Here is a 16,188-nt window from a genome sequence, read left to right on the forward strand (position 1 = left end):
AAAGGGGCCGTCTCCATTCATTCGAGGCTAGAGTCGGGTGGAAGAAGGACGAGGCAAGAGAGGAGACTGGAGGCGGCCCGAGAAGAAGGCATTTGTGGCCAGGACTGTGTTTATTGGGGTATTGTGCACTTTTGGACTGGGTCTTAGTGACCATTTATTGTAAATAGTGTATTTAATAAACGTGTGGTGGTTTGAAGACAACATGTCCGCCTGTCTGTGTCCGGGTCGGCTCCACATTGTATATACTCACATTTAAGTTCTCTCGCGGATAAGTCAGAACTTGATTTTGCCATATAATTTCTGGTATTTTATAATGTTGGTCATATAAGTCGAATGTGGAAAACTAAAGCTATTGGTCCGAGGGATTATGATATGCTAACGCCCACCTGAGACAGTAACCACGGAGCACACTGCCCTTTTTTCTATGCATTGTGCCTGCGTGACCACATGGTAATATTTGAACTATTCCGAAGCGACGTCTGCACACCCTCATACACCTTTATAATTAGAGCATCCCTTATCTACGATAGAGCGTTCCATCAGAAGAAAATAAGAAGATGGTTTTAAATTAAAAGTAATTGAAGTAGCGAAAGAAATTAGTAACTGCGCTGCTGCAACAAAATTTGATGTTTCTGGGAAACTGATGGGAGATTGGAGTAGGCAAGAAGATGTAAAAAAAAAAATGAAAAAAATGTAAGTGTCATATTTTTGAATAGGCGTATAAGTCGGGGTTTGATTTTATGATCGATTTTTCGGGTTTCAAGACCCGACTTATATGCAAATATACAGTATACAGTACTGCAATTTGCTTGAAAACGCTGACTGTCGCCACATAATGAATGAAACAGACCTTCATATGGGTGCCCCTGCTTTTGAGTTTTGTGTCGTGGTGGCGCAGTGGTTAGTGTGGCTGCCTGTGAGGAGTGTGTACTTGTCTGTGTGTGGAAGTTTGTATCCTTTGGTTTTCTTCCCATGTGCCCAAAGAGGCGCACATTAGTTTACCTGATACCTGTAAATCAGCCCTGTGCACTTTAACATGAGTGTGCTGAACAAGCAGACTGGATTGATTTGATCAATAATGGACCCAAGGGACTTGGAAACAGCAACAACAGGAGAAAGGCAGGAGCCCAGCATGGACTGGATGCCAAAAGTAGGTTTGGAAATCACAATCACACACGCCCTGATGCAGTGCTAATTTGGAAACGGCAAGCGACTTGAGAAGTAACAGAGAACTCTTGAAGGAGATCCCTGTGTACCCTCTGCTACTATTAGATGTGAACCATCTGTCCACTTTCTAACCCCACTTATCCGGAGCAGGGTAACCTATCCCAGTAAGCACTGAGCACAAACCAGAGCGTCATGCCATCACAAAGTGAACACACACACACACACACACATCAGTGGCCATTGTAGCACTGCCAACCACCTAACCTGCATGTCTAACCTAATCTGATAAACCTGGCAATCTGTGACACCCTCTGTGTTGTGCGCTGTAATGCTGCTCTGGTGATTCATTTTATATTATTTTTTATGCCATAAACCAATTTTCCGTGAGCCAATTCTTTGATTAGTGTGACTTCTAACGCAGTTTAGTCTTTGTTTATGTCATCGATCTGTAGATGTGTGTGGTAACTGTATGGGTGTGCTTTCTCCATAGTTGCGTCAATTTGAGTTATCGATTAGCTGAAGCGGCTCAGAATATTACAGGCACATACATACCTGCCATCTGTTCAGAATGTACAGTGTGTACTTGTAACACACACTGCTTTGGAAAGGCAAGCAGCATTACTGTTAGTTTTTAATCAAAGGTTTTTTAAAAATTATGTTAATACAAAATAGTGCAAATTGAACCATTAAAAACTTCGCTAAGTAAGAACCCCCACACCACAACACTGTGCAGCCAAAACCAAGTGAGCCAGATGGAAAGTCACAACTGTATGACATATTAAAATAAACAGACCACCGACACATCAGCCACAACATTTAAACCCCCTGCCTAATAGTGTGTAGGACCACCAAAATAGATCTGACCCATCAAGGCATGGGCTCCACAAGACCTCTGGAGACATCCTGCAGTCCTGCCATCCTGTGCCAAGGTGTTACCAGCAGACCCTTTAAGTTCAGTATATTATGAAGTGGGGTCTCCACTTGTTTTTCCAGCTCATCCCACAGATGCTCGATTAGATTGAAATCTGGGGGATTTGGAGGCCAAGTCAACACCTTGAACTCTTTGTCGTGTTCCTCGATCCATTCCTGAACAATTCTCTGCGGTTATCCTGCTGAAAGAGGCCGCTGCCATTAGGGAATAAAAGGGCCATGAAGGGGTGTACATGATCAGCAGCAATCTTTAGGTAGGTAGTACATGACAAAGTAACAACCACTTCAATGCCAGGACCCAATGTTTCCCAGCAGAACACTGCCCAGAGCATCACATTGCCCCCACTGGCCTGCCTTCTTCCCTTAGTGCATTCTGGTAAATGACACACCCACGCTGGGCTATATATGAGATCTAAAAGAAAATGTATCGCATCAGACCAGGCCAACTTCTTCTATTGCTCCATGGACCAGGGGTGAGGCTCATTTGCCCATTGTAGGCACTGGTTGACTGGGGTCAGCAGGGGCACTCTGACCAGTCTTCATCTTCACGGCTCCATATGCACCAAGTTGTGATGATGCACTGTGTGTTCTGACACCTTTCTGTCATGACCAGTATTAAGTTTTCCAGTAATTTGTCCTACGGTAGCTCTTCTGTGGAATCGGACTAGACGTGCTAGCCTTTACTCCCCACACGCATCAGTGAGTCAAGGACGCCCATTACCCTGTCACCAGCTCGCTTTTGATACTGTAGGAACTACACACCGCATAATAAGAACAAGACCTGCCCTTTTGGAGATACTCTGACCCCGTCCTCACAATTTGGACCTTGTTGAAGTCACTCAGATGTTTATCCTTCCAACACATCATCTTGAAGAACTGACTGTTCACGCGCTACCTTGTACATCCCACCCCATGACAGGTGCCACAGTAATAAGATGATCGATGTTACTCACTTAACCTGTCGGTGGTTTTAATGTTGGGCTGACTGGTGCATGTAGATGACAATTCATGGCTCCCACCCATGCACCTTCATCTAAGTCACACTTAGAACTGACAGTTTGAAATGCTGGAGATGTTGTACTGCTCATTCTTCATGTAAGTAGCATGAGGCTGAAAAGGAGGCTTTGAGAAAATGGAGGCAAATGCAATTAGAGGACCTCCAAAAACAGGTGAAGGCTAACTTTGAGGCACTCATACCCACAGAGAGTGGGCTTATCTGGAAAGGGAAAGAACACGGAATAGTTGAGGAGGAAAGAGGTCTTTACAGGAGAGGGTTTAAGAAAGACATTGAGATACCAAATGGCTGAGGCATGGAGACATTCCTAAAACCTAGAGAGCAGAGGGAGTCATCAGAAAGGCCTAAAATGAAACATTTACAAGGGGGCCAGGCACAAGCAATGCTCAGATGTGCAGTTGGTGTGATCATGGCGGGAGGGTTTTAGATGCAGAAGTGATGTTCTTGAAAATCAGGCCCAAGTCAAGAGGAGTAAGCAATGGAAGCAGGGCCAGCACCACCATTAAGACGAATCAGGCATTCGTCATCATAAGAGGGGGATAAACCCAACCACATGGGTAAGCTGTTGGCACACTAATAAGCTTGGCACTGGCACTGATTGGAAGACCACATTCTCAAACTGACTGAATAGGCAAAGGCTTCCAAGTAGGTTGTGTGTAAAATGGTGTATGTTGCAGAAACAGGTTTCATTGTACAGGACAAAGGAAGAGAAGGAGAGAGGGTGAGGAGATAGAGAAGAAGACAGAAAGATACAAGAAAGACTTGGCAACAGACTAGAGTGGGACAGAAAGAAAAAAGAAGAGGAGGATGAAATATAAAATACAGACCTTGGCAGTGAGAATGTTCTGAGCCCCAAGTCATGAAAAATGTCACCAAGGGTGGCAACGCCATGATTCACCTGTAATACGTAGACCAGGGTTATGAGAGATGGGGGAGTGGGCATGGGCAGGACCCAAGTATTTCTCTACCTTACACCACACAGAGATTAGTAGGCCTAATGTAAGGGATCACTGCTTTAGTCTCAAGGATATAAAGGGAAGAAGTGGCAGGGATCAGACAAGGACCTCGGCCATCCTACACAGTCACAGTTCTAACTCCTTCATCATTGCAGAAGGTTCAGGGCTATCGGCACTCGCACCACAAGAGATTCAGGAGCAGTTTTTAATCTACAGGTCGTCCTCTGGCTACTCATCAGTCACTCGTACAGACGGTTGCTGGAGTGTTTATTTCTTGCATGTGTTTTCTAAAGTTGTATTTAATTTATGGTTTGGTATTCACTCTCTGTTGTTTGCATTATGGCAGTAGTCTGTGGGGGACATGCAGGTAAGAAAATTATTGTATACATTACAGCAAACATGAATTGTCTTTATAATATATATATGAGCTGGCACCATGGTTAGCAAGTGACCCGTGTGACAGATGGTCAGGGCCATTACAGACTGGGTGGAAGGACCGAGGGAAAGACCATATTTAGGACATTATCTCCCCTGAGACATTAGAGGGCAGCCTCCCTGGATTGTTACAACACCACTCATCCCTACAGGGCATGCTGGGAGTTGTAGTTTGGAGCAGCCCTATTGCTTCCAGCTGAGTGGAAAAACCGAGGGAGATACCATATTTAGGACATTATATTCCCCGCGACATTAGAGGGCAGCCTCCCTAGATTGTTATAACACCACTCATCCCTACAGGGCATGCTGGGAGTTGTAGTTTGGAGCAGCCCTGTTTGTCCCAGCTGGGTGGAAGGACCGAGGGAGAGACCATATATATGACATCATCTCCCCCGAGACATTAGAGGACAGCCCCCTTGGATTGTTACAGCACCATGCATCCCTGCAGGGCATGCTGGGAGTTGTAGTTTGGAGCAGCCTTATTGGTCCCAGCTGGGTGGAAGAACCGAGGAAGAAGCTGTATTTAGGTCATTATCCCCCCCGAGACATTAGAGGACAGCCCCCCTGGATTGGATCCCTGTAGGGCATGCTAGGAGTTGTAGTTTGGAGCAGCCCTGTTCGGCTCCAGGGGGTGCTGCTGGTGCAGTTGAGTTGAGTTAGGAACTGCTTCCACCACACCCGGAAGTGCAGCTGGAAGAAGGTCGAGAAACACCTGGAGCACTTCTGGGTGCACTATAAAAGGGGCTGCCTTACCACCAGTTAAGGAGCCAGAGACAGGAGGAGGTGGACGAAGCTTGCAAGGAGTGGAGGTGACAGAGGAAGAGAGAGAAAGAGAGAAAGAAGAAAGAACTGTGACATATTAGTTGGTGCTTTGTATACTGTGTTGTGAAGTGGGAAGCAAGAGAGAGACGCTTCCCCACTTGAATAAAACGCATGCTGTGTTGAACTTGTGTCTCAACCTGTTTGTGTTGGGGTTTGGGGAACGGTACGCCCCCTGGTGGACCACACTGGGAATAAGATACTGGCCTGGCTACCATCTCTGCACAGCCTGTATGGTCTCCCAGTGTTCTGTCAGCAGGCCCAGGAGGAGGTGTGTGTACACGTGTGCTGTCCAGAGTGGGAACACTGACTTCAGAAAATGGAGGAATGGTACAAATTTCAAATAACATATAGAGAGCATGCATCAATTGGAAAAGCAATGAAAGGAAAACTGAAAGCTGCAGGCAAGGAAATAACACCTGACAGAAATAGAAATCCTGTTTGCCATACCTGTGTGCGTATTCTCTGCTTGCAGCAGCGTAGACAAGATTTTAAGGTCCTGAACTGTAATGCCCCCCCACACATCTGTACTGTATACTGCCAGTGCTCCCAGCATCGAAATCCAGTAGTGATATGACTGTGGATAAGAGCATCAGCTAAATAAATAAGTAAAGAGGCCTTATATAACGAGATGAAAAGTATTCTGTGGGAAAAAATGCTAAACAAAACCTGTCAACTCGGCCAGGGCCTGCAGCCCTGTGCTTAGGGGGAATTGCGTGCCGCTGCCACAGTTTGTAGACACGAGATGAAAAGTCGATGGGCAGAAGGATGGCTTGAGTTCCCCATGCATTATGGCCTTTTTTCGGTTCCCTAAATTCATGGCGTGAACATTGAATGAGCTGCTTAATTCTGGAAGTGCTGTTTCGTCCAAAGTGGCAGGAGTGTTATGTTAATAGAGAGCCGTTAAATTATTTTAATGTCTTTTCCAATTGTGTCCTCTTGCTTGTCTGATTTATTACTCTGTGCTCTTTGTTTTTGTCTGTGTATTTGAGTGCCAATATGCCTCTGATGTTAAATGCCAGCAAAGCCAAGATGCCTCATCAACAAATTCCCCATCCAGTCATTCCAACTCCACCACAGGCACCTTCTAATGTGAACGGACCAGTTTGATTAATTCAGTCCATTTGTTCATTTTGAAAATTCTTTTAATCTATTAGAGGTACAGAGTGGTGCTCACAGTGAGGAGATCAGGGCTCACGACTCGGACCTCCCTGTGTGGAGTTTGCATGTTCTCTCTTTGTCCGCATGGGTTTCCCTCACAGTTTAGAGACATGCAGGGTAGGTGGATTGGCGATGTTAAATTGGGCCTGACGTGTTCATCCTGTTCAGGGATTGTTCCTGCCTTGTGCCCTATGCTTGCTGGGATAGGCTCCAGCACCCCATGACCTTACTCCAGATTAAACAGGCTTAGAAAATAGTATGCTATGGTATTAAGAGGAGCACAGGCTGGCAGAGCCTAACAAACTAAAAATCCATCACTAGGCACCCTTTACCCACAATACCAGGGTATCTAATGTGACTGTGAGATGGGGCGTCTGTCGACTTTTGGGCACACTCCCACATAGGCCCTCATTTACTCATTCACCTGGGCTGACTGACAGTTGTAAACGTGCATCTTTTGATTATGGGATGGGATGTCAGGTCATCACCTGACCCATTCACAAACTTCACCAGGCGTAAATGGTCTAACAGCAGGTCTCTAGACAGTGGAATGAGGATACCCATCCATTTCTGGGCACCAAACTAATTAACTTAAGAGACCCTACATTTGACTATGGGATGGCACTACAGTTCATCACGTTCAATCAGTCACTCATTCTTTCAAGCTGGAGTTATTTAGAGCTACCAAGTAACAAGCAACATGAGGCCATCACGTGGTACTCTCATAATTACGCTTCCATTCATTTACTCATTTATCCTACGCCAATTTAGCTTGGTTAGCCATTCCAAATGGGCCCCACAATAAGACATTTCCAGCCTTGCACCCAGTGCTTCCATGGTAGGCTTAATCCTTCCACAGCCCTGAATTGGATTGAGCAGGTTTGAAAATGTCATGTTATGTTTTGATTTGGGGTCACCAGTTAACATAAAGAATTGACTTTTGGGTTAGGCGTTAGGGTTAGGGTTAGGGTTACATTAACAAATACACCAAGCCCTTTAGCCTAAGAGGCCATTTTTAGAATCTAGGTTGGGGTGCTCATCCATCACTAGGCAGGTTATTTAATGTAAAGGAACTATGGCTAACGTGGCACCCAAATTCACACTCATACGCAAGGCTAATGCATGCTGGGATAATTTAGAGCTGCCAGTTAACAAATCAGTGAATGTTTAGATGGTGGGATGGAGTACCAGTCCATACTTCCTTATTATTTTGGTCACTTTAGAGTCACCCGTTCCTCCAACAGCACATCTTTAGACAGCCCATCACTGACCACCACTACACATACAAGGACAGGTAACCCCCCTAGCTTGCATTCCAGTTGCAGGACAGGTCTCAAGTCCACCAGAGGTTGCCCTTTTCAGATACCCACACTCTCCTGCTGGACCACTTGGATGTGCTTGTCTTTGGGATGGAGGAGACAACTAGGGAGGTGGCACAGAGATATTGGCCAAGATGTGTACATAATGTGTCATTGATTGTGCAAGCTTCAAGAACACTTTAAAATTATTGAAAACAAAATTCAAATGAGTAAGGGTGAGGGTAGGGGGATATTCAAAAATACACAATATGAATAAACCTCCACACCTCAGTATGGTCCTCTGCAGCTAACCTTGTTGAGTCCGAAACTGTTTATTGATGCAAATGCCTTCTCCTCTCACTTGGTAAATGGCAGGCCACACTGCCACTGCAAGTGGGGTGAGGTCAAACAGACAGAGAACTTAAATTAGTGGTGCCACCTAGAGGCACCTGGCTTTGTTTTGACCCACATCTGTGGCCATAGAACTTAAAGGGCTGACTTTGCAGCAGCTTGCCTCACTATGGCAGCCATGCATACCAATGACACCAATGATGGGGAAGGCCTGATATCCTTCTGTCCCACAGCTCACCCCAACAAAGCTGCTCCAACCATATGAGGGCCCCCCACACACACCCCTCTTTCACTTTAGGGAGTTCATCATGGGTATAAATGTGAGTTTGCAGCAAACACTTGTGCTAGTTGGCTACACATCACTGCTGAACGAGGCTGTGCGTTATGAGAAAGGCCAGCAGCCAAGTCTGTCACCCATGGGATGAATCCAGCTGGCACTCCCTCTAATGCCCATTTAGAAAGTTGTGGCATTTTGAGACCATCGCAGGATGAAATCAGATGGTGACTTGTGCCCAGAGGGTAGATTTAGAGCACGATGGCGCTCTGTGATCGTCACCTCCAACAATCCCCGGATCTGCCGCTAGGCTAACATGAAGCGTATGGTGAGCATGCACATTGCTTTGGTGCAGAGAGCAGGATTGCAGCTCCTCCAAGGCTAAAACATACAGCAGAGCACCTTGGAGCCATCAAATGGCTGCCGTCTGAGACACCAACGTCGAGATGATGGTGTAGGCTGCAGCAGCTCAGAGCTGATAGCAGGATTAGGAGGCAACCTGAGTGTGTGCAGAGACTCCACTTTGCTTTCCAAGGGTTAGTGGTGGGCGAGCAAGCGTGCCAGTGTCACTTTACACTTTCAGCTTTTGAAAATATAAAAACATTTTTTACTGCTTTCATGTGTTTTATTTTCCCAGTTTGTTTACTTATTGAAGTTATTTCTTTTCTCCACAGGGTACGGATTGGAGTTCTTCCTCATGCTCTGCGGCCTGGAGCTGCAACTTTCCTGGTCATGCCCTCGGCACTGTGTCTGCTACACCTCGCCCACCACAGTCAGCTGCCAGGCCCACAACTTTCTGACAGTTCCCGAGGGCATCCCGCCACACAGCGAGAGAATATTCCTGCAGAACAACCGAATTGGCATGCTGCTGAGGGGCCACTTCAGCCCCCACACTGTGACACTGTGGATCTACTCCAACAACATCACCTTCATCGACCCGGACACTTTCCAGGGCTTCACTCAGCTCGAGGAGCTCGACTTGGGGGATAACAAATACCTGAGGGCTCTGGCTGCAGAGACTTTCCATGGACTGTCCAAACTGCATGCCCTGCACTTGTACCGCTGTGGCCTGAGCTCCCTGCCTGATGGCATCTTCCAGGGTCTGCACAGCCTGCAGTATCTCTACTTACAGGTAAGACAGTTAAAGGCATCAAGGCCTGACTGAAGATACCAAAGCCATGCCAGCATGGAGGAGAGCAAGTGACATGCAGAAGTAACTTTTTCATGCCATCTTGAGCTATGCCTTTGCGTGAGGTATGGCAGATTCAGGGCCTCTTAGCTCACATAGTGGTGAAGCTAACACTCAATGGTCTACTGTACTGCAGTGTACGGCGTTGTCACCTTATGGATCCAGCATCCTCCTTTCAAATCCCATGCTTGCTCCATGTCTCTGTGGAGCTGACATGTTCTCTCTGTGTCTGCGTGGGCTTTCCTTTAAGTACTCCTGCTTTATCCCACATGCGTGCCAGGCTAAGTAGAGATTCCAAACTGACCCCAAGAGTGTGTGTGATCTTCAGCTGGACTGGCACTTTGCTCAGCAATGGATCCTGATAAACAACTCCAGTCAGGCCCTGCAATCCTAAATTGGAATAACCCTTCATGAGAATGGAGAGCATGGTGGCATAGCCATTAGTAACTTAACCCTGCGGCCTCACCCCTTCAAGCTCTCAGCCCAAATCTATGGCCCAGTCAGTCAGTAATTTTCTAACTCATTTAGTCCTAGATACGTTCACAGGGGTCTGCTTGAGCCTATGCCAACAAACATAGGGCACAACGCAGGAACAAAGCCTGGACAGGGCACCAGTCCATCACACACACACTCACTCGCACGGGCCAGTTTAGGATTGCCAGTTCACCTAACCTGCATGTCTTTAGACTGGGGAGGAAACCAATACAGACATGGGGAGAACATGCAAAATCTGGCTCTAGCCATATAAGTTTGTTAGGAATCACATGACAGACAGACAGACAGACAGACATTAGCATTTTATATATATAGCCTCGCTGTGCTACCCGCTCAAGATGGGCTGAAATCTAATCAACAAGGACTAGGACTAGGGCAAGGAATGAAGAATCAGCGTCTTCAATGTTGATGTTTGCAGTGCACCATCTATTGGAATTTATTTTGCAATGTACGTGGTAATAAAATACAATGCATTTTTCATTCCAACAGACGGCACATCACAAACATTAGCACTGTTTTTATGAATCTCATACTAAATGGCATATAATGGAGACATAGCAACCAGACAGACATCCAGATACACAAAAACACACACAGACTCTTGTCCTTTTATTCAGCATTGTATTATTTTACATTCTGTAATAATAATAATACATTTGTGTGTATAGCACATTTCATACACGTGCATTACAAGAAAATAACACAATTATAAATGACAATTATTCACCATCCTAGTAAGGTCAAGCTTACTGCTATGTGTGCCCAGCACAATGGAATTCTTACTAATATGTCCCCTCAGAGCAGCTGACAAAAACACACTGCAAAACATAAATAAAACTTGTAAACAGCATGCAACATCTGTAGAGTATTTGTTCTTAAGATTGATAGCTCAGCAACCAGACGATTTATGGGCAGAAACTGACCCTGAATCTACTGGTGCAAGTGCCAATGTCCCTGCAATTATAGTGTTCTTGTAATAATAGTAACAGCCCAAAATTAAAATCAAAAACTACAAATAAAAATATATTGATTTCTTTATAAAGTATTACATTATTGACATATCCGCTTTTTCCAAATGAGAGAACCAGATGCCAAGCAGAAACAGTCCATCTTAGGGTGCCAGTTCATCGCCAGGCAAACCCATGTAAATATACACACACACACGCTCATACACTGGCACACACACACACGCACACACACACACATATACACACTCATGCCAGGTCCATTTGTAGTCAACAATTTGCTTCATCTGCACCTCTATAGGATGGCGGAGGAGACCAGGGTAACCAAATGAAATCCATGTGGACAGGAGAAGAATTAGTAAATTCGAGTCCAACATCACAGAGATGAAGACCCCATGTCTGTGAGGCGTCAGGGTACCTGGCACTGCCCATGGTGGAATAAAGCACATCTGTGATCACCAAATAAATTACCCAGGAGGAAAGCATTTGTCCCCAAACCAACATTTCACTGACTTAGCCCACCTTTCCATAGCTGGGCCAAATCCCAAAATGCCTCCTGTGACCCCTCACTAGTAAACCGCTGGTGCCATCATTGACTGGAGTTCTCCTAGGAAGAAAATTTTGGAATGAAGCCTGGTCTGTGGTCTTCTTATGTCCAAATTGACAATGTGTGGAATATTTGTATGTTTGACGACGTAGCTCTGCATACCAGACAAGCATGCGTTCTGCTTTAAATATTAGATTGATTGGATTAGATTTATCCTTAGGATTGGTAGAAGGGAGACTTGCCATTAAAGTTTACTAAGGTGCCCGTGTCTTTTATGGACCCCCCCTCCCTTGTAAACATGAGATCCACCAGCTGTAGTGTGTGACAGACCTGCAGCACTGTCACTGTCCTATAAGGGGCACTGTATCTCCCCCTAGTAAACGCCTTGCTTTTATGATTAATGGTCCTGTGAACAGCAAGGCCTCCTTCGTTATGTCTGTTGTTTGTTGTTCTTTGCGTTAAATGAATGAGACTTTTGACAGCTGTAATCTCGGTCCCCAAAGGGTATTTGCATTTTATCTACCGGTCCAAATTGCTCGAGCTGCGTCTTTGCCCTGACCAGCGTATCACAAGCAGCAGGCTGCTGGAGGTTGGGCTGATTATTTTCCTGCCTTTTATTTATGAGGTGCCATCACCTAGCAGCCTCACGCCTGAGACGCAACGTGAACAACTATCAAGAATAATGGGTTATGGTCGTCCAGAGTTTTCAAGTTGAGCAGATCAGAGGCTGTCAGATGTGTGTGCCTTTGGCAGTTAATACTTCCCTGCTCTCTGACTCTGTTTTCACATTGTTTTCTGCTTTCTTTCAGGACAACCGGATTGAATCCCTTCAGGACAACCTCTTTGTGGACCTGGTGAATCTTAGCCACCTCTTCCTTCACGGCAACAAGCTGTGGAGCCTCCATCAGAATACATTCCGAGGTTTGTCCAATTTGGATCGACTCTTGCTCCATCAGAATCAGCTCCAGTGGGTTCACAGGTGGGCTTTCCATGACCTGAAGAAGTTGACCACCTTGTACCTGTTCAACAACTCCTTGACACAGCTGTCCGGAGAGTGCTTAGCCCAGCTTCCCTCCTTGGAGTATCTGCGGCTCAATGGTAACCCTTGGGAGTGTAGCTGCAAGTCACATTCTCTGTGGGATTGGCTGCAGAGGTTCCGAGGGTCCAGTTCGAGTGTCCTTTGCGAGTCGCCCTCTGAGGTGAGGGGCAAAGACCTCAAGCAGCTTAGTAAAGACGAGTTCCCCAACTGCTCTGGTTCAGAGTCTCTGCATCAAATCAAAACAAGCACTTGGACCACTGCAGATAAATCCTCCTTCAAGGAGGATCAGCACAGTCATCACCACAACAACCATCACCACCATCACCATGGGCAGCAGCAACCACCAGGTGTCATTCCACCGCCAGCTGACAAAATGAGCCCCCCTTCTTCCAACAATATCCCCCCTTCGACCTCAGGAACTGGCCACGTTGGGAGCCAAAGGCCTCATGGGTCTCGAAACTGCACCCGACAGCGATCTCGAGGGCCAAAAAAGGGTCCCAATGAAGTTCATCCCATGGAGGAGATGGCAGACAAGGAGTATTCTCCTATGGAATTCCCTGGTGAGGACAAATTTGACCACACAGCCGGACCACCTCGGAGAAAACCCAAGTGCACCCGGCGGCCCCCAGTCCGGCCCCCCAGTGGAGTACAGCAGGCTACCAATGCGGGAAGTGTCCCCCACTCCTCCTTTTCCTTAGTTAGTCGCATTGTGGCACTGTGGGTGGTGCTCGCTGTTATCATGCGCTGACCACTGGCTCACCAGAACTGCAAATCACAGCCTGAGTCCTGCACGCAGCGCCAATGTGCCGGCAACTTTTTGATAAAACAGAACAACAACAACAACAACAATACTGATAAATATATTTAAATACATGCAAAATTACAGGAAGAAGAATACAAAAGAGCAGACGAAAGGACAAGAAAACGGAATCTGTAAGTGCAGGCGGGCCAATGCAGCGGGAATTTGCACTGCCACCGTGTTCATTCTTCTTCAGCTAAAAGGACCAAAACGAGGCTGTCGGCCCCGTGCAGCCTTCTGGAATATGAAAGAGATCAGTGGAGGTGTGGTGTGGGGTTGGGGGTGTTGGATCCAAATGAGAAGGTGATGGGGACGGGGATGAGGGGAGGGGGTGGTGCTTGTGCCATGTCTTGCTTCATCTCCGTCCCGTCTTTTCCTGAGTCCCTCACTCAATAGGACTTTACTGATCCCCCCAAAAAAGGAGTGAGCCAGTGTTGGGATTCCCGAATCTGCACGTCATCGTTACCCAGTAGGTGTTGCTTGACCCTTTGGAGAGACTGACCACCTCTTTTTTTTTTTTTTTTTACCAATTGTTATGACTTCCAGAATGAGGAGGCCTTGTGAAAATCAAAATCTCCATCCCAAAAAGAGGAGTTACGTTCTGAAAAACGGCTCATAGTCAAAAAAAATTTAGCGATAGCTTTTATATACATATTTAAAAGATGTGGTTTTGTAATAAAAGACAAGAAGTGGACAAACAAATATTTTTGGTTGGGGGCCAGAAGAGGACAATGGGTGTATAATGGGGGCAATTGTTTTTCCCATCCCCCCCCCCTTCTGATGAGTTTCCTTAAAATCACATGCTGTTGCAGTGGAAAGAGGGCTGCCGCTGATATAGCTGGAATCAGACAAACCATAATAAGCAGTGTACATCTACAGAAAAACAAACTGAGAGCCCCCTTCGCAATACCACTCTGACCCTGGTAATCCACAAACTGTATGGTCTGCTGCAGGCCACAAGGGGGGCGCTAGCAAGACAATCGCACCTGGAGCCGTGACAGTGCACGCAGTGTAGGGATATGTGCGCTGACGGGATACCTTTCTAACTGAACTGCTTCAACAATTACAGGGTCTTTCTTCCAGTGCAGGGGAGTGCTTCTCCTTTCGTTTATTTTATTGATTTTATTTTTTTTTTGTACGGTCCTCTCACTTCCCTCAGATAGCAATGCACAATCCTTTTTGTTGTTCCATTTCCTCAAAAATGAACTGTGTATCATAGTAAAGAGAAAAAAATATGAAATAAAGCAACCAAGAGACAAAAATGTTTATAAATTATATTAAAAATCTATATCTTCTTATGCTATACAATGTAGTCTGCCTGTTTGTTTTCCAGCTCCTCTGGTTTTGTTCAAATATCCTGCCGACACCGACATGTACCCATCGGGAGGTCCATGTTATGGCCATGCGCATAGAGGAGTGGGTGTGTGGAGGATACAGGTATGTATGTGAGATTTACTAAAGATTTCCTAAAGGTACTGTGGGCTAACAATTCTGATGTTTGTTCCCGTTGGGTATCCCCACTGGATCACGTCAGCTCCTTGTGAACTAAAGGGACCTAACAGTTTAGACGCTAGGGGCTCCATGGCTCAAACACTGGCTGTCTCTGTGTCCCAGACACATCCTCTCATGGTCAAAAACCATCAAATGATTTGTGGATCAGTTCATACTGAAGCACACGATGGCTCAAAAGCACACAAAGTAGAAAGGAAGGACATAAGGATAAGGACCAATGACGTGATCTACCTTGAAGAAGAGATTCAGTGCAATAATCTCAATTTGCCCTTTGGAACCTTTGGAAGCCTCAGAGAGAAGAAAAATAAGTAGGCTTTAGGACATTCAGGAGGATATGTGTAGTTGTTCAGGGTTAGTGAGGGGATCTGCAGTGGGCAGGCGCCCTGCCCGAGGTTTGTTTCCTGCTTTGCGCCCTGTGTTGGCTGTGATTGGCTCCAGCAGACCCCCGTGACCCTGTAGTTAGGATATAGCGGGTTGGATAATGGATGGATGGATGGATAGTGAGGGAATGCTGGCTTGGTTGATCTTGATGAAGAATCTGAATAGGCAAGCCTCCTCCCTAGTTATGAGTGACCTGCAACTGGTTTGAGAATGTGAGATTTCAGATGTCATCTCAAAGACGCCCTCAGATTTTCACTTCACTTTGTGAGTTTCAGTGGCTGCGGGCTTGCCCAGGGTGTTCTAAATTCAGGAGCTGGGTACAGATTAGTAGATCCAGATTTGTCCTTCTAAGAGCCCCACACACTCAAATCTTCAAATTCTTATGGAAGAGGAAACCAATAATCTTTATTTACACGCCGCGTACCTCATCTATCCAGCCGGGCAGCACTCTCATGACAGTAATTAGTCCTAAAATGTTTTCATCCTCCTCTCCTTGGTCTTCTTAGTCTGGCATTGCAGTGGTGCCTTCCTCCTTCTTTATCTTAGAAGCCAATTGCATTGGCATAAAGAAGGAGCCTGAGTGCAGAGCTATCTTCAGCTTCTCTTAGGGACACTGTCCCCAGTTTATAGACATTGAAATTCTCAGTTTTAAATGTGTTACAATATGTACTCTTGAAACATGTCAATACTAATGTTACATATCATTGGTAGCCTCATTAAAATGTTCTGTGGAGATGTTCATCATTAAGGGAGAATGAAGCCTATCAATAAGCCTTACTTCTGCCTATCAACTTTACACTGGACTGTCACCATCAGTCTCTGAGCTGGTAAGTAAGTGCCAGTTTCAGAGCTACT

At 45.9% G+C, this 16,188-nt stretch overlaps 1 protein-coding gene across 1 annotated transcript in view; it reads left to right on the forward strand.

Annotated features, from left to right (window-relative positions):
- The window catches only part of rtn4rl1b (reticulon 4 receptor-like 1b), a 245,399-nt gene extending 230,997 nt beyond the window's left edge, over window positions 1–14,402 (forward strand). Inside the window, exons 2-3 of the mRNA XM_039757214.1 lie at window positions 9,081–9,538; window positions 12,412–14,402. Coding sequence (XP_039613148.1) covers window positions 9,081–9,538; window positions 12,412–13,389 — 1,436 coding nt within the window. The 3' untranslated portion in view covers window positions 13,390–14,402. The remainder of the gene's footprint in view (window positions 1–9,080; window positions 9,539–12,411) is intronic.
- The last annotated feature ends 1,786 nt before the right edge of the window (window positions 14,403–16,188 follow it).

The sequence above is a fragment of the Polypterus senegalus genome, chromosome 6 (assembly GCF_016835505.1).
Source record: "Polypterus senegalus isolate Bchr_013 chromosome 6, ASM1683550v1, whole genome shotgun sequence".
Taxonomy (NCBI): domain Eukaryota; kingdom Metazoa; phylum Chordata; class Cladistia; order Polypteriformes; family Polypteridae; genus Polypterus; species Polypterus senegalus.